The 21,992-nt window shown below is 42.0% G+C and overlaps 1 protein-coding gene across 1 annotated transcript in view; it reads right to left on the bottom strand.

Moving 5' to 3' along the window:
* UTP20 (UTP20 small subunit processome component) overlaps window positions 1-9,132 on the bottom strand; it is a 62,548-nt gene extending 53,416 nt beyond the window's left edge. Inside the window, exons 1-10 of the mRNA XM_079303547.1 lie at window positions 8,999-9,132; window positions 8,411-8,491; window positions 7,257-7,323; window positions 6,937-7,069; window positions 6,297-6,485; window positions 5,224-5,305; window positions 3,999-4,136; window positions 3,448-3,603; window positions 1,716-1,862; window positions 1,089-1,223 (exon numbers count right to left, since the gene is read on the bottom strand). Of these exons, the coding sequence (XP_079159673.1) occupies window positions 1,089-1,223; window positions 1,716-1,862; window positions 3,448-3,603; window positions 3,999-4,136; window positions 5,224-5,305; window positions 6,297-6,485; window positions 6,937-7,069; window positions 7,257-7,323; window positions 8,411-8,491; window positions 8,999-9,043 (1,173 nt within the window). The 5' untranslated portion in view covers window positions 9,044-9,132. The remainder of the gene's footprint in view (window positions 1-1,088; window positions 1,224-1,715; window positions 1,863-3,447; window positions 3,604-3,998; window positions 4,137-5,223; window positions 5,306-6,296; window positions 6,486-6,936; window positions 7,070-7,256; window positions 7,324-8,410; window positions 8,492-8,998) is intronic.
* Window positions 9,133-21,992: the final 12,860 nt, after the last annotated feature.

Here is a 21,992-nt window from a genome sequence, read left to right as displayed (position 1 = left end):
AACTATTAGGAAAATGCTTAGGCCCGGAACTATTTCAACTCAGCATTTTTTCTGTGTAGCAGGTTGCAGAAAGTTTACTACCTCATGGGCAGAATAAACCTCTGTGCTTGTGAAGGATCCAAAACAGGAACAGTCCTGGTACCCAGGTACCTAGGATCAGTACTCCTCAATGCAAAGACAAAATACACACTCAGATCTCTCTCTTTCCCCAGACCCTTCAATACACAAGGACAGCTTTAAGCCTCCTCCAGTGTAATAGAAACCCACACAAATATCCTCTAATGTTTGAAGAAGTCTCCTGAGCAAAACTGGCCTCATGCCACAGGCAGAACCAATCTTACTTCAGCACAAGTGAACACTGAAGACCAGATGAAATTTGATCTTTTTTAAACGACTGCAAGTCTTGCTTTCATATTGTAAATTGCGTGGCATTTTCATTTAAAGTACTTTTTCACACACACTACAACTATGGTCCACATTGTTAATTGCAAAATTATAATGTACTGTAGCAGGATGTAGCAGATTCCATAGTATAATCTCCTGTTAATCTTTGCAACACTACATTTGATAGGAATGTATGCAGCTAATCATGTCAATGTTCCAGGAGCAAAGGTAGTACTGAAATATGCTTATCCCTGTACTTTCGAAATCAAAACTGCACTTGTGTGAACCCTGTTCACAAGGCTAAAGCATGCTCATTAAATGCTTGGAAACAATGAAAAACTTTTTCTTTTTTTCACTAAGTTTGACTCAATGATGTGCTTTACCACCATAGGCAGGATGTATTTCTTCACTGTTCTCCTTCATTTCTCTGCAGAGGCTGCAGGTGTTTAAATCAGAGCCTGGATTTCATTGCAATGATGTCTGCCATGGTGGCATTGCTACACTGACAGCCTGTGTAAGACTGTCAAGAAATCTCAAGATGTCATCAAACTTTATTTATTGGGCAGCTTCTCCATAATCTGTGCAAAGAGGCTAAAGGGAACCTTATAGCATATTTCCCAGCCTGAAATAGAATGCCCAGAAATCACCCTGCTCTAGGGAATTTGAAGTCTGGGATTTCTAGCATAAGCAGCAATCCTTGTTACCTTCTGAACAGATTCCTTGATCAAAGAATCTGGCAACAAAACATTTTCAGCCAGCAGGAATGCAGAAATGGTGTTCAGCAGCATCTTGCAGCAAGATGATGAGAGATATGGTGTTTGTAACATTTTTATTAAAACCTGAAATGAAAAAGAGAGAACTCATACTCGTCCATGAAGAAATGACTATCTGGTCTGAATGGCCTGGACAGATCCTGGACCAGGAAGGCACAGAGTTCTAAGCTTCAGCCAACAAAAATGAATCCTAATAGTCCCACTGAAGTTTGAAGGCCCTAAATCTACCCTAAAGGGTTAAAACATATGTAAACTGGCAGAACTGCCCTATACCACTGATATGGGGGGTGTCTCCTCCACAGTGGCAGGAGCAGACTCTAGAAACAGTAACCCATTTTCCCCATTGCTCACCTACAGTTGGGCTACACTAGCATTACACAGAAGTAAAATCTCACTGGATCAGAGAGATAGCAATACTCAAAATATGTCTCTGTTCACCCAGCTCAAATCCTAAGTTAGGTGATGTATCAGAAACGTGTACAAATGCTTCAGCTGAACACAGCTCTTCCATATTCAACCAATACTTCCCTGACACATCTTAGTGGCAGTCTGACCTACCTGACAGACATCTTCAGGCAGTGAGATTTTAGATCCATTTGCATGTTCCACTAAGATCAGATAAGCCTGCAGAATCCTTTCCATCTGCTCTGAAGCCACAGAGCAGTTGACCTTAGATATTTTCTTCTGCAAATCTAAGAGTGATTCCTGTTTAAATAAAATAGGGAAATGAAATGCTTCAGATAAATGAACAGACTCTGTTTCACTGCTATTTGAAGGACATTTTAAAGAATCAGTATCTCAGCTGCCCAACAAACTATTGTTGGGTCTCTCATACATATTCCACAAATTAAACCTTGCAGAAACACTGAAATTTCCCTTACATAAAAACACGTCCCAGATTCCTTGGACAGAAACATAAGGAACTCCTAAAGGGAGGGTCTCCAAAAAGGCCAATACTTGACATACAAAATAGGAAAGAGAAATATTTGGCTCCAAATCCACAATGGTTTGGAAGCACCCAGCTTTCACTGGAATTATCAGAATTTAGGTACTTTTACATTTTATGCATTATTTGCTAATGTGGATGCTGAGAGATTACTCATACAATGCACATTCTACATTAGTGCCCCTTTCTGCCCAGAAGAGATATAAATTCCTATCCTTAATCCAACAAATGGAAGCCAATTTAGACAGCTATCAAAGACTGCATGAATATTTCCCTCTAAGCAAGACATCCCCATGAATCCACCAGCTGCCAGAGTAAAAGAAAAAGCCTCATTAAAAATAAAAGGAAGTATGTAACAGATTTCCAAGATTTCATAACAACTGCAGATGCTGAGTCAGGGAAACCTCAGGGATGCAAAACATTCAGTGACAAACAAATCTGCAGCTAATGACAGTCAGGTAAAAAATGCTTATCATACTGGGTGAGACCAGAGAAACAGGATGGGATTTTCTAGGAAACTGGTTAGTCACAGGAAAGCAATCTCAAGAAGGAACCAACAGGAATTATTTACCCATGCTGGAAGGATTACCCTGAAAAAGCTCTTGTGAACTATTTCCTGCAGTGTTCTATTTCATCCCTCTGAGGAGTACAACTGACAGACTGCTGTGAGTTGCAAGAGGCTTCAATCCCCCTACCACACATTTGTAAACCTTTAAATATTGGTCAGGTAAGTAAAACACGCTGCCAGGCTGTGTCATTGATGATTATTCTACATCACCCTGATCCAACACAGCACAGCCCACAATACTTAGCTGTGCTCCTTCAAACCAGAGTGTAACCCCCAAGAAGCAACACAGGAACACCCAGACTGAAAACATTCTGATTTTCAGTACTTGGCTGCAAGGTTCAAACTTGGATTTCAAGGTTTAACCCAACTCTTTGCTTTAAAAAGATCTGTAGGGCAAAAAGCTTCCCTTTTACCATCATAAATTGGTTCTGAACCACCAACAGTTCAGCAACATTAAACAAGCACTGCATTCCAGCAAGGGTTCTGCAATAAGTGCAAAAGCACTCTGTAGAAACCATCCTAGCCCAGCCACAGGACTGAGTTCTGAGTCTCACCTACAGTGGTTCCTTTCACATACACAAAACAACCACCGGGGTAGCTCTCAACTTAGAAAAGAAGGGTGGAAATTTTCCCATCACTTTGCATTTTATATTTCCAAAGCAGAAAAAAAACCCACTTCTGGTCCAATAAAACACAAATAATTTCCTCAGTAAGTGCAGAATTTTTTCCACAGTCACTCATGAATAAAAAAACAATAAGAAGAATACTCAGAGTACCTCCAGGCACTTGAAGACAATGTCAAAATGCTCCTTATGGATATGAACTGCAGCTGATCTAATCATTTGCTCAAAGGCTTCTCCAACAGCCACCCATGGTAGCTCAATTTCTTTTTCAGTCATAGGCCCCAGCTTCAACAGAATTAACTTCAAAGCCTGCATAGGAAAACAGCATATCATATTCTTACACTTAGAAAATAAATCTAGCAATCCTTAAACTAATTAGTGCGATGTATTGCTAAAATACTCCAGTGATCTCAATTCTTTCTAGAATGACTACAAGGAATAAAAAAAGGCTATCACCTAAAATCTGATATATCAGCAAGAAGTATGATTTCATCACACACATAATTTCATATTAAAAAAAAAAAATTAAAACAACCTTCCTGTCTCAAAAAATATTTTAGAAGGCTTTCAGATCCTACCAAGTAATTACCAACATGCTTATCACCAAGGATCCCCTGAGGTAAACAAGCAAACACTGGATGATTTCAGTGAGCACTGTCTAAGGCCCATTACAGTAACAGCTAAAGCAGCAATTTTGTCTTTACCGTCTCTGCACAAGAATGGAACATGTTTCGAACACCCTTGCACATCTCAAAAAGCAGCTGTCCTACACCTTCCACCTTTTTGGGGTGCTCTCCCAGGTCACGGAGCATTAAATTGAAGAGTTCATTTTTATCAGAAACCTACAAAACATAAGGAGAAAAAAATGTTATCTTCTATTCAGATTTGCCTGGTGGATAGGGGCAACCAAAAGGTTCCACAGCACCACATTGTTCTCCTAGTCCTGCCTTCCCACAACAGCAGCTCAAACTCTGTGACCACACAAGGAAATTCAAAGAAGAAATTTGATCAGCTATTCAGTCACTACAGGTCCCACAGTCCCAGAATGTGCACAGGTCTGCTGAGGTCACTGCAGCTGAAAGACATGGATTTGATTCTTCTCATGATTTTATACACATACATAGATGTGCTGTTAAACTGGTCACAACTGCAACAAAAAAATCCCTGTCCTGATGAGAAAGAGACATATCAGCTGAACACAGAACCCAGTTATCCTAAACTAGAACCACACTTGAGAATACTGCAGGGACTTCTGGCCCAATATTTTAACACCTCAGTTTGTGACTTAAAGTTCAGAAATTTCCAAAAATAATAAATCAAATGAACATGCTTTATTAAGGTCTCTCAACTTAAGACAAAAATGAGGATACTCAAACTTGCTAACCAGTCTAAGGAATCCTGGCTTTTGCATATTTTGACTAAAGAAAACCCAACAGTTACCACTCTCTTTCCTTACTTCATGAAAGGCTGCTGTCTGATCTTGACTGATCTGCCTGCAAATGTTACATACAGTGGATGCAAAAGCTTCAAATTTCGACAAAGAATTTTTACAAAGTTCTACAAAGGTCTTTAAGTATTCATAAGAAAGCCAGTGGGCAAATGTGCATATACAAATTCAAGCCTCCCTTCTGCAGAATTACTTTACTACTTCTAGTTATTTTAGATAAACAAACCCCAGACATTTAGTTTTATATCTCTAAAGAGAAAGTGCTAAGGCCCCTATTCGCCACTACTGACATAAAAGGTATGACATTCTCAGTATGACAAAAAAATTCACCAACAAAATGACAAAAAAATGACAACTCAGGACATGCTGTATGCCAGCTCAGGCCTTGTTAACCCTTCTCTGGGGAAAACCTAATATTGCACATTGAATCCAAAAACCACCTCAAAATGAATATAGCACCAAAGTACAAACATCTCACTTACCTTTCTCATTAGAAAGACAAAACTTTCAGCAGCAAAGTTTCTGATGTGGAGTTTGTGGTGAGCCAGCAGGGTGCTGTACAGGCTACAAAGACACAAAATAATCCATTGTCTTAGGGGAAATGGAAGACTTGCCATCAGCTGGTTACAAAAATTGTTTCCAGTTTACATTACCATTTTTTACAAACACTAAGAACCTGTCCTTCTAGAGAGGGCCAATACCTTCCCTCATCTAGATTCCTGTCCACTCTCCCTGTATAAAGAACAAGAGTTTTGCAAAGAAGGCCAAATGACAGTGCTGGGCAAATTAAGTCACTATCAGAAACATCTTTCAAATCTGCAGATCCACATAGATTCAATTGCACATCAAGATTTTCAAGATATATGTTTAGCAACAATAAGAAAAATGAAAGTTGATTTATGTGCCAGATTTCTATTTCAGTTGAGCCAACAGGCTCTCCTGTACATTTAAAAGTTTTGAAAGCTTCAGTTTGCAAGGCTGATAAATATTTGCAGTTTGCTGGTATCAGTAACAGTGGAAGTTGGCTCATCACAGGTTCACTGCAGAGGGAGCGGTGCCTCAGATTCTCTCCAACTGAACAGATCATCTTTCAATATGTTCAACACCTTAGCCTGGGCTGGGGAGGAAATCTGTAACAAGTTTTTTGCTCCATCTGTTCCAAACTGAAATTAGGAGGAAAAAACATGGAACCACTGCCTATGTCAAAAGGAAGAGCCCAGCTACATCAGCAATGGAAGACTGAACAAGTGGTCACACTGAGTCACGCCACATGCTCAGTCAGTCTACAGCAGCTGCCAAAAGCAGATACCTGGGAAAGGTTTAAGAACACAGCAAGCACATACAAAAACAGCCTTCAAGCACTTGCAGATCACTCCCCAAGCCCAGAAGTCCCTGCATTTGGTAACTCCCTGGAGCTTGGCCAGTTTCTTTCTAAGAAAAGCTGAGAAAGCATGTAAAAAGTAAACTGAAGGATTAAGCCATGTATCCGTGTGGCATTTACATTTCTAGAGCATCTAACAACTGCTGATCAACAGACATTAAATATGGTTTTTACCTGTAAATGTTGTGTATGTCCTTCACCATCAATCTCCACAAATACTTGTAGAGATAGGAAAGAGAAGTAAAAGCCCATTCTAGCAGCTCTGTGTCCTGCGTATCCAATAATTTGGTGATGGCCAGGAAAAAGTCATGAAAGTGAGGATAGAAGTCAGCCTGAAGATCTCGAGCCAGCTGCACCACCAGACTGTGTTTCAGAAAATATGGGAGTATTAGTGCACTTCATAAATAAACCAATAAAAACCTAGTCAATCCAGCACAGTCTCTTTAGAAAGAAAGGCAGCATCACTTTCACTTTTCACTTTTTGAAAAATATCACCTATTAGGCAGCTGTGGACAGCAAGAATCCTAAGATTTTTGAAAAATCAACCAGACAGAAGTAAACAAGAAAACAAATTATTAACATCAAACAAAACACATTAATATAATGTCTGACATTCAGAAAGCACTCCAGCTAATTTGTTTGCCTTGTCACAACTGTATTTTTTTAAGACTTAGAACCATAAAGCTGTATCAGGGAAATATGAGCACTTTGGGCATCTCATTGCTTATCTTCTTCAGGAACACTTATAACAGGACTCATACTTACTTGTAATACCATCAAGGCTTATGAATACTTTTTGTGACCATATACTTACTTTAATAGTGGTTGGTAAGCAAGACTGCCTTCGACTTGCAAATGTGTCTTCAAGCTCTGCACAACAGCATTTTGGTAATAAACCAGCTGGTTGAAGGACTGGCATTTGTTGGCCACTTCATTGTAGAATTGCACTGTTCAAACAACAAAAGAGAAGCCCTGAAAACTAGCCCTGTCCTTGGTAAACATGCAGGGTGTTAAAGAACAACAGTGTTCCAGAGCCCAGTCCAAAAACCAGTCCATAATCTCCCATTGGGCTCTGGATGAAGAAAAAACCATATTTTAGCAGTCTAAGGAAAGAAGGAAACATAAATGACATACCAAAATGCTGAGTGAGGTTCAGCTCCTTCCATTTCCGCAGTCCTTCGAAAAAGTAAGTTTCAACCTCCTGCCAAAACAAAGATGAAGAATGAATGTGTCCTGTAAAGATGAGGGATTCAAATGAAGACAACTATCAAGTGCCTTAAACATTTAAAGAATATTCTAAGAAATCTCAATGACTAATTTCAACAGGAGTTTTCACGAAAGTAAGTATTTCTTTCAATACTCAAAAACACATTTCAAAATATTTTCTGGTGACAGGACTTGTTTACATAATTACTTTTTATACCTCTGTTGCCTGGCCTTGATAATCTAAGATGCTGTGCCACAGTTCACCCAGCACAATGCCTTGGGATTTCTTTTGGCATCCTTAGAGCTATTGAGGGGGAAGGTCAGAAGAACAACCCAGCAAGCCAGGAGGCAATAATCTACAGAGCACTATAATGATAATGAGGATTTATGTGACATATAGAAATGACCCTTGTGATCCATAAAGATACATGCTCATGCTTTATTCACATGCTGCCAGTATCTGAGTGTTGATCTCTTCTCCCAGGTAACGAGTGATAGGACAAAAGGAATGGCCTGAAGTTGTGCTAGAGGAGGTTCAGATTGGATATCAGAGAAAATTTCTTCACTGAAAGGGTGGTCAGGGATTAGAACAGGCTGCCCAAAGAAGTGGTTGAGTAATCATCCCTGGAAATATTTAAAAGTAGATATGGTACTTAGGGAAATGGTTTAATGATGAACTTGACAGTGTTAGATTAACAGTTAGACTCAATAATCTTAGAGGCCTTTCCCAACTTACGATTTTCAAACTTCTGATCCTATTGCAACTACACAGCACCTGCAAGTCTTTCCAAGTCTGGTCCTAGGACTGCTAAATGAAACAGCAGCATCTTTCATGTTCAGAAACAGGACCACCAGCCACATGGAAGACATTATGGTGCTATTGTCAAAGTGCCTCTAAAGAAATACTGCAAACCAGGTAAAAAGTAAGAGGGAATAAAGCATGAAATGAGGCTCCAGAAAAAGCAGCTCTTGCAGGAGCTTCTTTCAGATTTCCTCCTAAATAAATTTCTTAAGTGGCTCTTTCATAAAGTATGTCTACTTGCAATGTGATTTCAAAAAATAATCACAACTGCTGCTCTCACCTCAGCATAGCTCCCAGTTCTGTCAATCCGATGAATAATATCAATATTAATGTTGCTTAGGCGCTCCGAAAAGGTAAGAAACTACAAAAAAAAAAGAAAAGAAAATACACTTTTCTTGCTCGATTCTGAGCACAGCCCTTATAAATGTCTCTCCATAGCATACACACTGCAAACAGGAACTCCACTTCTAAAGACAGGCTGTCAGATAATAGCCCTCAGTATCAGCCCTACAAGATCAAGGTAAAACGCCCAGGAGCAGGACTGACCCTCTACCCCCCTACCCCGACCTGCAAAACCGAGGCTCGCAGCCCACACGTCTGCACTACCTAGATCTCAGCAAACTGTCCCGCTCTCAGCCTTCCCGAATCATTAATGGTTAATTTCACTGAATGGTGTCAGTATCTCCTGCTGCCCGGCTGCCGGCTCGGCACAGCAGCCGCTCCCCGGGCCCCTGGCAGCGCTCAGCGCCCCCGCCACGCCGCCGCCCTCACGCCTCCGGCCGCCGGGCACGACCCCAGCGCAAACACCGACGGCGGAAGCCTGAGCTCCCTTCCCCCGCCCAGCAGCCGCGTCCGGGCGGGCGCTCACCCGGTGCGTGTTGCACGACTTGTGGGCAGAGGGCTTGCTCTTCATGGTGGCGGCGGCGGCGGTCCCGCAGCGAGTCCCACACGTGCGGCTCTAGGCGCCGGGCGCCGCCATGCCGGGCACGGGCTGCCGGGAGCAGGGCGGGACCGCCGGCGGAAGGGGCGGGCGGTGCGGGATGGGCCATGCGGGACGGGAGCTGTGTCCGGGGCGGGGGGCTGATGTCCCTTGGCAGGGAGCTGATATTTCTTGCGAACTGTGGGCAGAGCTGCCCCACTTTGCCGTTTCTGTGCGTTTTCTGTAGGGCGGCGGGCTGAGGCACCTCGGTACCAGGGGGAGGCCGCGATGGTGCTCAGGGAACATCAGTGCAGCCCATAGCACAGCATTGATGGCTCGTCCCGAAACAGCTGCCCACTGATCTTAGTAGTGATTTTAGCCCGGACCTCAACAATCTAAACAAGTGTTCATCGCAGACAAAGTACGTGCAAACCAAGTCCTCTCACAAGAGCGAATGGTCACAGACTGGTCGTGCCTTGCAGCGCCGCGGCTTGCGGGCGCTTCTGCCTTTGTTGCGGGAGGGGAAGCGCGTGTGAGCGAGGTGGGAGATGCAGCTCAGGTTGGAAGGAGCTTTGCTGAGGGCAGCTGTGGTACAAACAGCTCAAAACCACGCTGCCTCCTGCACAGCTTTAGAATTCGGCCCTGGCCGCTGGCAGAAACTAGGATTGCAGGTTTTTCGGATGGAAAGACACGAAGGTGGATTTGAGTGAAGTTCACGATTGGGAGCACGTAGGGACCCAGAGCTTAGAACAGACCGAACAGGTTAAACAATGCCAGGTGCATCCAGAAAAGCTGCCCACGGGCAGGCAGTAAGGTGATAATCATCTGGACAGGTAGGGGAACGTGCTTGCTTCAGCACCTGTGGAGTCAGAGCTACCGAGACTGCTGATAGCTTTAAACCTTGCTCTTCTGCTGTAGGAATAGAAAGGGCTTCTGGCGTTTGCATTAGGTGGAAAGAGAATGCCTAATTAAGCATTTAAGTTTGAAAAGGTCGGTTTAGGTGATTTCAAGGCCAGGTATTTCCATAGAAAGTGCAGCTAAAAGCATGTTGAAAGGTCTAGATCCACAAGAGCTTAGGCGCCAATATGCAACTGCTTAAGAGCACAAATAACCCTTCAGAAGTGGTTAGTAAATTACCTTACTATGTCTCCTACATATTGTAAACTTATGGAAAACAGTCTACAAGATATTTTTTCATTATGAATAGCAAGAGCTGTAGAACTTTGTGGGATGCGTGCGCTTCAAAATCATCCAAGGAAATGAGCAAAATCTAGCATTCATGTAAAGTAATGGGGAGAAGAACTCAGGTGAGCTCTGGCTGATGCAGAAGTCATCATCAGCAAAAATAAAAGACATTAGAGGAAGCTTATAAAAGGCTAAGAATGCTTTTTTGTGTTTGTAAACTGGCAATTTCTCAGAAGACTGAGAAAGGGTAGACCTGCAGCTGCTGATGTTCCTGAGTTTCTGGTTGCAAGAGCTATTCACACACTGCATTTCAGCCAGCACTGAATACCGCACTTGGACGTACGTGTGAGTGAGCCTCAGGCTAGTAGCCCTGATATAAACACCAGTATGGCCAGGACAGTAGGTCTGGTACCTCAGCTGGCAAGGTTCAGTGACCCAGAAGGGCCCTTCCCCACTTGTGTATGAGCTGCAGCTATGTTAACAATATCTTTACTACATACACTCCCCTCTGACTGCAATGCCTCAAGCCTCAGGCTTTATTCTTTTACTTTTCCAGTAAGAGATGTGGTTTTCCCATCTCTGGGCAGGCCCCAGCTCCAGCACCCTGTGATTATCTGATGATCCTTGCCAGCAATTCTCCTTCAGAAATCTATGCTAGAGGCATTAAAAATTAAAAGCAGATGGTCTTCTGAAGAGCAATAGCTTATTGCTAGTAATATCTATAGAGGCACGTAGAGGAAACCTTTGTAAAGTAGTGCATGCATGTCTACCAAAGTAGTCACCAATGCAGATCTGACTTCTTCACTCATTGTGGGCTCCAGCCACCAGGCTCTGACTAATTCATCAACACTTCTGAAACAGGTCTAAAATTCCTATGTCTCCTCCATTCCTGAGCCTTTTAGGTCTGCAGTTCAAAATCTACTCACTGGGCTCAGCAAGAGCCACTTTTATGTAAAAGCAAAGCAGGCTTGCCTTCTGGTAATGTGTAGTTTAGCCTAATAATAGTAATTGAGCAAAATACCTCAATATTTAACCCAGGATGCTCTCACAGGGCAGAATTCATCTCAGATAACCTACATATTTACAATACCTAAGTCTGCCTTTGAGCATCAACTTCAGGCTCCTTTTACCTTCACTGAAGATCTAGGCACGTTCTTGAACTTGAAACATCTGTGTTAGAATAGAATTAATCCTAGAATTGGTAGTCTTGGAAAGTCTGGATGACCCCATTAGAAGTGTTTATCTACAATTGTCCCCGTGGATGCCCTCACAAATGACATGCCTCAATAACTACATAAATACACAGTATCCAAACTGTTACCAAGTTGCCCTACTTCTGTCATACTTTTATGTGTATTAATCACAAGCACAGCACATACTTCCTGAAGCCTGTATGACACCAAGATTCTGACTTAAAGGACATGTGACACAAGACAATGAGCTGTCACATCAGCCTATTTTTAGTCAGAGGACATTGTAGATTGCATAGGTGCATAGGTGTAAGATCAAATTTTCATTTTCCTACCATATTCATAGAGGCATGGTGGAGTTTGCATTGGTAATTATATTGTGAGAGGATTTTCCCTTTCAAAATGAAATTTAACAGGCTAATAGATGAACAGAAACAACTGTGAATTAGACCAAAAGACTTCCTATCTTGGATGCCAAAGCTAGGTTGCTCAACCAATATTAAAGACACTAAAGAGTTATCTGAGCTGGTTGGGCACCCAGAAGCCTTTCTCAAGTCACCACTCAGATGGGGTGGAGGGGCTGGGGTGGATGTGGCTATTTACCTATGGCATCACAGGAGCTCTTCAAAATCTTCCTGTAGGGGGAAGTTGGCATGAGTTTAAGGCAGGTTGTACAAGTGTATCATGCAGTTTGGTGTATTCTTTCAACTGAAGCAAACAAATTTATATTTTTAAATTTGTCTGCAAAGTAAGATGAGCCCTTTGTAACACAATGACATATTTTCACTGCCAGTTTCCTCCTCAGCTTCTAGCTGGCATTTTGCCTTGCCTTGTGGGAGAAAACTCCACAAGATTATGTAGGATGTTGTAGAGAGTGCTTCAAAATCAAAGCAGACAAGATTCTGGAATCCTGTTCTGCAATCTGATGGAACTGTTTGGCCACATTTTTTCTAATATGCCTGAAGCATAGAGATTCTGCAAATAATGCAACTCCAGGTCAATGCTAGCTGACTCATGGGGAGAATTTCATCTACTCTTAGGTTTGCTGATCAGAGAGTGTTAGAACAAGGGGCTGGAATACAGATCCCAGATTTTCTGTCTGAAATATCCTGAATTTGGGGACTTTCCTCACAGAAAGGGGCACTAACAGCCTGGTTCAATCTTTGAAACACCTAAGCCAGTGACTCATCTATTTCAAGTCAGGGTCCTGCTGCAGAGATAAAATAGGTTGGCTGCACTAGCTCCATCTCTTAAAGTAAACTGAACAGTGCCAGAGCACAAGGATTGTCCACACCAATAAATCAACACAATCCCTGGCACAATTTTGATTGGTGCCAGTTTTCTGCCCAGTAGGAATGGCCACCTGGGGGTTTTAAGGCTTTGGTTTTCTGTTTGTTGCTTGGCGGGTTTTCTGTGGTTTTGGTTGGTTGGTTATTTTTTTTTTTTTTGGTGGCTTTTTGTGGGTTTTTTGTGGATTTTTTTTTAGGTTTTGCGGGGGAGGTTTTTTGGTTTGGTTTTTGTTTGTTTGTTTGTTTTGGGTAGAGAAGAAAGTTTTTGAATCTCTTTGTGTTAGAAGGAAAAAGGGTCTGATTTCTGCACAGACCATATGTATACAGATTTCCCCAGGACAGTAGAGGTTTGCAGTGGTGGCTGCTGCTATTGTTCCTCATCCACTGTTCTGCCACAGCAGCAGAAGCAGAGCTGGCTACAGCCTTGTTGAAAGCAGCAGTAATAGAAACAGCAGGAGGAGGATTCACAGAGGAATCATGGAGCATGGAAAGGAAAATGAAAAGTCAGGATGGAGTCTTGTTCCCCAAAAGAGATGTGAATATTCTCCTGCATTTCATGCTCACTATTAAAATGAGGGGCACTTGGATTTGACAGAACCCATCAGGATTTCAGGCTGTCTGTCATGTGTCTGGGACTGCTAACAGTCCATTTAGAGCATGCCATTCAGGGGAAAATAAGACCAAACTCACAGAAAGGAATGGTATGTTCCTGGCATGGAACAGAAGGTAATGTACAAAGCAATTGGTACTGTTCTTCATATCTCTGCATCCATCTCATTCATGCAACAAAAGTTAGGTATGTAGGTTTGATGTTTTGGCTAATTAATTAGTTGCTTTTTTTTTTCCTTATTTGAAGTTTGAGCTGTTATAGTGTTCGTGCAGCTCTAACTTTGCTCTCAGGTTCCAGCAGAGTCAGTACTTCAGTTATCCATTCTTGATCTCATAGATCCAAGAGACATAGTGTACAAAAGCTGAAACTTTGAAGAAAAGGTCTAATAATCTCAGCTCTTCAGTGTACTGTACAGATAAAACATTTAAACATATATACATACTGTCAAGCTGAGACTGCTAGTAAGCAGACTGATTTTAATGTTTTGTTAAGTCAAATATTTGTGGGAACCTTAGAAAAGTGGAAGAATTTATACAACATGAAGAGACAAAGCAGCCCTTCTTGGCCCTTCCACTGTGACATAAGCTCTTGGTACCAGCTGCTAAATTATAGATATTAATGAGAAATTTCTAATATTGGTCTATATAAAGAAGAAAAAAAAACCCAACAAAACATACAAAAAAAATCAAACCACACACCAGCCAATCAACCAACGCAAAAAACACCAACAAATTTTATTGATGCTATAACTGCAGAGATCTCGCTAACACTAAGAAAAAAAATTAGGGCTGCCCCTTCTTACCATAAATTTAAGTAAGCTTTTGGACACTGCTGCTGCTTTTAATACTGATTTGTGGATCTAATTTATGATCAGATCAAATAGGAGCCATTGAAAGAACTGATAAACATACTGAAATAATAGATCCCTGTATAAAAGATATCTAGGTGGAGACTAACACTTCAGTAATAAAGGAAAAAGAAATGAGCTTTAACCTGCAAGTAAGAGAAAAGCCAAAAGTCTCTGGAGCAGATGAAGTCCTGGCTGCTTGAACTGGGCAAGCACTTACCACAGGGGTGCAGTTCACCTCTCTGGCTATAGCTACTGGCTGAACAGAGGGCAATATTTCACCTGGTGTTCATAGCCAGTAGAAGATAACTTGCAGGGTGCCCACCAGCACCTCTTTTGATGTCAGATTAAATGATCCCCTTTAAAATGATGATCAGCTAATGGTACTGTACAGATACAGAGCATCTGCTATACCAAGAGATGGAGTCCCTTAGATCCAGCTGCAGCCAAAATGCTTCTCCTCTTTGACTGCCATTTACTGCTGCACTTCTTGTGCATCAGATCATTCATCAAGTTTGCAAACTGCTAACACTATCAGATGGTATTAACCTGACTGTGCAGAAGCTGTGGAGGCTTTATGATGCTGGTTCAATACACATTTTTTTTGCCTGTTTAAAAAAGCATGTTAAAATTATTGTTTCTTCCCCATTGCCTTAGCCTCAAATTCACATTTTCATCAAACCCCATTCAGTAGTCTTTTTGAACATGTGCTAACACTGGATAGCAATACACTAAAGCAACAGACATTAATTTTAAGAGTCTTAATGTGCCTGGATCACTAAAGTCCCCCTGCCATTTTTATTCATGAAACATGACAGATATTCACTGTCCCCCACCCACCACAGATGACCCACCTCTCCTTAAGCATCCTGCAACAGCCGTAAGACCGCAGTACAAGAGACCAGAAAACCTATGGTGTGTCCCAGCAGGGTATTGGGAGTGACCACAGATGCTGGCAATGTTTCCATTCTCCAGAAAAACCAGGGATTTGCTATTTGAAATGTCCAGATAGCTTCAGAAATAGGTGCAACAAATCTCACATTATAGAGGAAAATAGAAGAAACAAACCAAGTCAAAGTCAATACATGCAGATGGTTGGATCTGAGGGAAAAACCTCTTTCCTAATCTACTTTTGGTGATGGATGCTGCTTTGAGGATGTCTGACAAATAAAGCAATTAAGCACATAGAGCTGGTGTAAATATGCATAACTGCCTTCAAACATTTCCAAGCAATGTATGCATCTGTGTGATCTCAGCATGGGCAGCCTTGACAGAGAGTAGAACTGAAGACAATCAAAAAGGGATTTAAAAGAGAAGCAAGGCAGTTGGTTCCTAGAGACATGAAAAAATTGGAAGACTGAAGTGGATAGGAAAGAGCAGTTTTGGGGGAAATGCCTCATGGGACTGTGGGTACAAAAAGAAGGAGATTCTTGCAGAAGTGTGAGAGGAAGGAGGAAGAGAAAGTTTCTTAATGTGAAGAGACGGGGGCGGAGATGAAAGGATTGAGGGAGCACAGGGGATTTAGCTGTAGCAATTACAAAGAAGGATGGGAGGTGGATAACAAGGGAAATGTCAGAGCTGGTGATAGACACTCTTGATTATGAATAGAAAAATAAATCAAAATAATAAAAAAGCTAGTTAGGTCACTGGGGCAGTGGCAGGAAACATTTTTTAGAGTATTTTGAAGTGGCAGAGTTAGCAGGCTCATTTCCAGAGGCTTCCTCTGTAGAAAATGCAAAGAGACAGGCTCCTCCAGGGAGCATATCAAAGCAGCAGTTTCTTTCTGAAGAGCCTCACTCTCTCCTTCAGTAGGGAGCCAAGCTGCATAACCAAAATATCTACACAGTACACCTAAAGCAAACACATATCAGAATAGCACCAACTAGAACACGTGAACTGAGATAGTTGATAGCAGATAATGGAAAAAAAAAAGAGGGAAACAGCAGAAACAAAGTACAGAAATTCAGAAAAATTTACTCCGAAAAAAATCAATTTTTTGTTCATCATTCTGGTGAACATTTGACAGCCCTTTCTCATACATTAACTGCAAGTAAGCAAACTAGTTGAATTGTAATTGTGTTGATGCAGAATTGAACACCTTAAATAAACAAAAGATCTCAAAGCCATGGGAATAAAGTTCAAACGTGTAACTTATTTATCCATTTGAGTTAAAGAAGTAAAATCTATACCACAATTTTATTCCCATTGTTCTTTTGAGCAAGTATTTATCTGTGCTACATGTTACTGCGTGGACAATCCATAAATAAATTTTGAAATTTGTTCTTTTAGATGAAAGAGAGAATTCTTCAGCGAATTTGTTATAAACTCCTAATCATCTAGATTTAAATGCTCAGTAGTCAAGGCTAGCTTAAGTACTTCCTTCAATCCTGGAGCACTCACTATTGATTTTAAAAGGTGTGTTTGTACTAGTGGGTTACACAATGTGAAGTTGCTTTCTCAAGACCATTAATTACTCACATTTAAATTATTTTTCTTGCTAACTGCATTCATTCAAATTTCAGTGGAATGTGAAAAGAGAAAAAACAAACAACTAAGAAGGTGTCATTCAAAATGTCAACATAAACCATGGTTTTTATGACTCTTTGGCTCTTTTCTTCTTGTTGGTCTCATTCTTTGCAAGTCACTCTTTCTGTTCATGCATCCCAGACATGCTAAGCATGAGAGGACAAGCTCTTCAAGCTAACAAGTTGTTACCCTGAAAGACTTCCTGAAGATTAGGGTCTGAAGAAAAGACCTTTCCCAAATCTACTCCTCTTCAAATATAGGATTTGGATACGATGAGGGTTGGAAATGCTACAGACATGGAATTAGGGAACCATGCTTCTTGAAATATTTAACTTGTATTTATGATGGCTTTTTAAGACATAAGACACTTGCAAATATCATTGCATCCTCATTATTGCCCCCAAACCGAACGCAGTCTGTGCAAGAGGCACTTCTATAAAATTACAACTGGAAAAAAATTCTAAAAGGATGCTTGAAATCATACACTGGTTATATTATTGGAAATAAAGAGGTAACAATTATGGTACATCTCTGTAAGAGAAAATCCATGTGCTCAAAATGTGCTAGGTGACTATTTCTAAGAAACTCATCCAAATTTCACAAGCAATATTGATGATGATGCTACTCTTCTGAATACCCATGCAGGGTAATTCCGTCATATCCAAACACTATTAACAGCAAAAAGGCTGACAAAAAATTAAGTACAAAGAAAGCTAAGAAAATCACTGAACAAGACTGTGGAAGATTTATCTAAGACATCTGCCCTGGTTTTGGCTGGGATAGTTAATTTTCTTTTTAGCAGCTGATACAGTGCTGCATTTTAAATGTAGTATGAGATGAATGTTGATAACACACTGGTGTTTTCATTGTTGCTTACCCTAAGCCAAGACTTTTCAGTTTCCCATGCTCTGCCAGTGAGCAGGTGCACAAGAAACTGGGAGGCAGCATGGCCAGGACAGCTGCTCTGAACTAGCCAAAGGACATAATACCATACCACAGGACATAATTCCCAATATATAAACTGAGAGGAGTTGGCCAGGAGATGCTAATTGCTGCTCGGGTGTGGTCTGGGCATCAGTCAGAGGGTGGTGAGCAATTGTATTATGCATTGTTTGTTTATTTTGGGGTCCTGCCACCTCCTTTAATTAAAATTATTAATAATGTCATTATTATATATATTATTATTAGATTTTATTTTGTTTCACTTATGAAACTGCTCTGATCTCAACCCATGAGTTTTACTTTTCTTTTTTTGCCATTTCTCCTCTTCGCTGCCAAGTGGAGGGCAGGCAGTGATTGAGAGCCTGAATGGTACTTAGCTGCTGGCTGGTATTAAACCACATCAGGGGTATTAAACCAGGAGAAGCAAAGCCAATGATGGTGGTAGGCAGGTAGCTAGCTATATTATGTCCAGCAGTGTGTGGAAAAGCACAGCAAGTAGATGAGATTAGGGTGTATCCAAACACCCAAACTGATGTTCAGAAATATGAAACCATCAGCAAGGAGCTTCCTTTACCCCACCATGCAACAGGCTTCTCAAGGTGACAAGTGATGCTGTATAGGAAGCAATTGCTACAATTAAAATCTTCCAAAAGTGAAAGAAGTGCATTTTTACTTGAAGTACTACATGGTGAGAAAGATCAGACAGTCTAATTAGGAGTAAATGATTGATTTTGATTTCCTAACAATAAGTGTGATGTAAAGGAAATTAAACAGGTAACTATATGAACAGAGGAGTAAATGGAATCTAGATCCTCTTATCACTGTGTCTTAGTGTTGATTAGCTTGTGAACTTAAGAAGATGAGAAGCTTTGCCTGCAATTTTGTGTTTTTAAGTTCTTTCTCTCAAATGGTTTCATCTTTTCCTAACAGAGGTTCAGCTCCTGCAGCAGTCTTCCTTTCTACAGGAACACTGATGGGTTCCTGCATTTTTCCCATTTACTTTAATGTAACTGGCAGCTCCTTAATCTTTCTGAGGCCCCAGTCTCTCTAGATTTGGTGATGGTGTACTGTGGTCTTTGCATGAAGTACAAACACCTTCCACATACATACAGGGCATGGTCCCACATCCCTGATTTCCTAACAAATCATCTACTTTCTCAGATTTTGTTTTGAAATTATTTTGTTTGTTTGTTTTTACCAACAGCCAGACATTTTCTGGCAAGGTTTCCGAACGGATCCCTGTGTAAGCAGCAGAGAACAGTGGCCTGTCCTGGCACTACACAGGAGTAAAATTGGCATGTTCTTCATCTGCAAACTCAGCTCAGCTAGTGTAGGTACAGCTGAAGCCCACACAGTCTGAAATTTCACACTCAAGTGAAAAATTACTGGAAGGTGGAGAGCTCCCAGGCTGCCAAAGCAAAACACAAAGGGTCTTGCATTACTACTGAGCCATGGTCACCAGGCCACCAGTGGTCTCCTTCCTCACTTACAGTTGGTTTTGGCCATGCCCACATTTGTCTACAAGGAGGATAATCCCTCAAAGTCTATTTTCACAACTTAGTTCAGAGAGATGGGCAGCATCTCTCCAAGTTCACAGCTCAATATGTTTGTCTCATCTACAGAAGAAAATCCATCCCATTGATCTCCCAATGCAGTGGCCATCCACATGAAAAATAATGAGAAGGGAATGTCCTTATCTGCAGACTTCCAGTAACACTGCACAGAACTGTCCCATAGTAGAAATGAGCCCAACACAGTCACAAGGAGGGAACCATTTGGAACCCATAGGACAGTCTGGGGTTTGTTTGGTCAGATCCATGATCCTTTTACTTGGAGAGATGTGAATCTTACTCCTCTTGCTATTAAACACTGACTCCCACTGATGTCAGTAGATCTTACATAAACAGAGTCACAACGGCAGTGAGATGAAACACCACATAAGGCCCAGTGGAGATGGGGCAAAGTGTTACAAGAAGACAATGAAATAACACTCTCTGAGTTTGGAAGCCATTTGCGTATCTGTTGTAGCAATGAGAAAAAGCCAATACCTGCAGTTCTGTCTCTGTTACACAGCACAAACCAGTGGAGCTAATTTGGTTTCTTGTGTGAAAAATCCAGAAAAAAATATTTAGTCCTGTTCTCCAGGTTCAGTTGCTGTGATTTAGAACATGGCCATCATGAAGAATTGCTGCTGGTTCCAAAAGTGGAAGCATTCTCATGGGAGGATCCAGCCTTTCATGCCATACTGGTTATGATGACATTTGAAAGACAATTTGCTTAACATGATTGGTAAAAGAACCAAGGAAACCAGAGTGATGTGCATTTCCTCATAGCTGCTTGTGTTTCAGTTAAGAAACATGATTTGTTTTCCAGTACATGTTATCACTTGCTGTGTTTACATTATGTCAAAAATTATAAAGGAACAGAATCAAAATTGTATCAATCCTATGTAATTAATACTTTAAACGCATGTTATTGTTTGAATGGTTTGAGCAATGTAATTCCTGAAGGAGTGCAAACAAGGGACACTGAGCATGAAGCTCCAAACAGCACAAGCTGTGGGTCTGGGCCAGAGCCCATTTATATCCTTCCTGAGAAAAAAGGATCATGCTTTTTGACAACAAATACTTTTCTTTGGACAACACCATTTCATTGCACTGAGTGGGGATGTGCTGGTTTTGACTGAAGCTTTGCTTGGGCGCTTTCTTGTTTTTCATGTTGTCAAAAGTTGATTTAGGGCAGCCACTTCAGATGGTCAATAAATCAATAGCCTAATTGGTAGGTGTAGAGCATAAGTTTCTTGTTCTTCTTCAACAGGACATCTGGAAGCTCTTACTCATTGTATAAGTAATTAGAGAGTAGTTGGGCTAGAGACTGATGCCCTAACCTGCTGAGGTGAGATTAGGACATACCACTTGAACACCATGGCCAGTTTCTGTCTCTTCAGGGACATTCATACTCCCAGATAGGCATCTAGACACCAGACCAACACAGACATGATTTCACAGCTCAGTTGAATAATCCTGCCAGACAGACTTGCACCTGCTCCTCCTCCTTTCAATATGCACTCAGAAATAACTCCAAAAGGCATGCAATTCCAGAGCTCCCAAGGAGAGAGAAATGCTCCATCATCTGTGCTTGGCTGTCATGTGTCTGCTCATTTCTGTCTGTACAGAAAGCTGCTGAAAACCATGTCTCAAAATGCAGGTCAGAGGACCTTGAGCTGAATCCAAAGCACTTGCAGCAAAGACTACTTCCAGCTTATCCAGCTGTGGATAAGAGCCAGAAGAGGCTGGGCAGGAAGGAAAATTATTCTACCTTCCGTGAAAGAAAACAGGGTAATTTTTAATCCTCAAGCTGATTCTGACTTTTACTAGGTAATCACCTCCAGCATAGCACTTTGCCAATGTACAGCTGAAGATGAAAAGCTACTCTGCAAAGCTTCTAAACTCTGCTGTGAGGTGTGCTGTGTGTGGCTGCACTGGTGTCATGCATGTTTTAGTCAGCTTTGGCATCCTTTCATCTTCATTCTTCAGCCGGGGGTGCCAATACATGGCAAAGTGGCCAAATGTGGTACTCGCTGTGTCAGTCCTGTGTGTACAGCTGCCTAAGAAGCAGGTGCATCTCCAGCACTTGACATGCATGACCTTGAAATCCCATAGGTGTTTTTAATGTATTCCTCTCTGGGTAAGGTGAGTGAAGCTCCATTTGTGATATTTATTTCTGTGCACTTTGACTCTTGAACCTGTGACTAGTTGAAGACTGTTAGTAAAACTTCTGTGAGAACAGTGCAGGTAGTAGGGTTTCCCTGTTGCACACGTGCGGTGTTAGCAACTTGCCTCGGTAAATCTGATTCAGTGACTTTCCTTCCAGATTGCACAACTCATGGAAACGTATATATTAAATGATATATGTACGTCCGCCCTTTGGGGTGATGGTGGAATATGTTATCAAGCGAGGGTAGGTTCCCCATCCTCTCGTGTGAAATGTCTTTCCTCCAAAAGCTCTGGCCGCGAGCCAGGTTTGCGGCGCGACCGCGTTCAGGCGGGGCTGTGCCCTAGCGCCATCCCGCAGCCCGGAGGCGCGGGGCGGGCTGCCCTGGCCCGGGATCGCCGCCCCTTCCCGCTCCGCGGGGGCGCCCAGCGCCGCGGGGAGGAGCGGGCCCGGGGCTCTATAAGGCCCGCCCGGCGTCCCGGCTGCGGCACTCGCGCAGCGGCACCCGGCGCAGCCCGCTCCGCTCCCGGGACACCCGGCGGGGACACCGCACCTATCCCGGCGGGGACACCGCACCGCTCCGCTCCCGGGACACCCGGCGGCAGACACCGCACCTGTCCCGGCAGGGGACACCGCACGG

This window comes from Erithacus rubecula (genome assembly GCF_903797595.1).
Source record: "Erithacus rubecula genome assembly, chromosome: 4".
Lineage (NCBI taxonomy): Eukaryota > Metazoa > Chordata > Aves > Passeriformes > Muscicapidae > Erithacus > Erithacus rubecula.
This window is presented reverse-complemented; position numbering and strand designations above follow the sequence as displayed.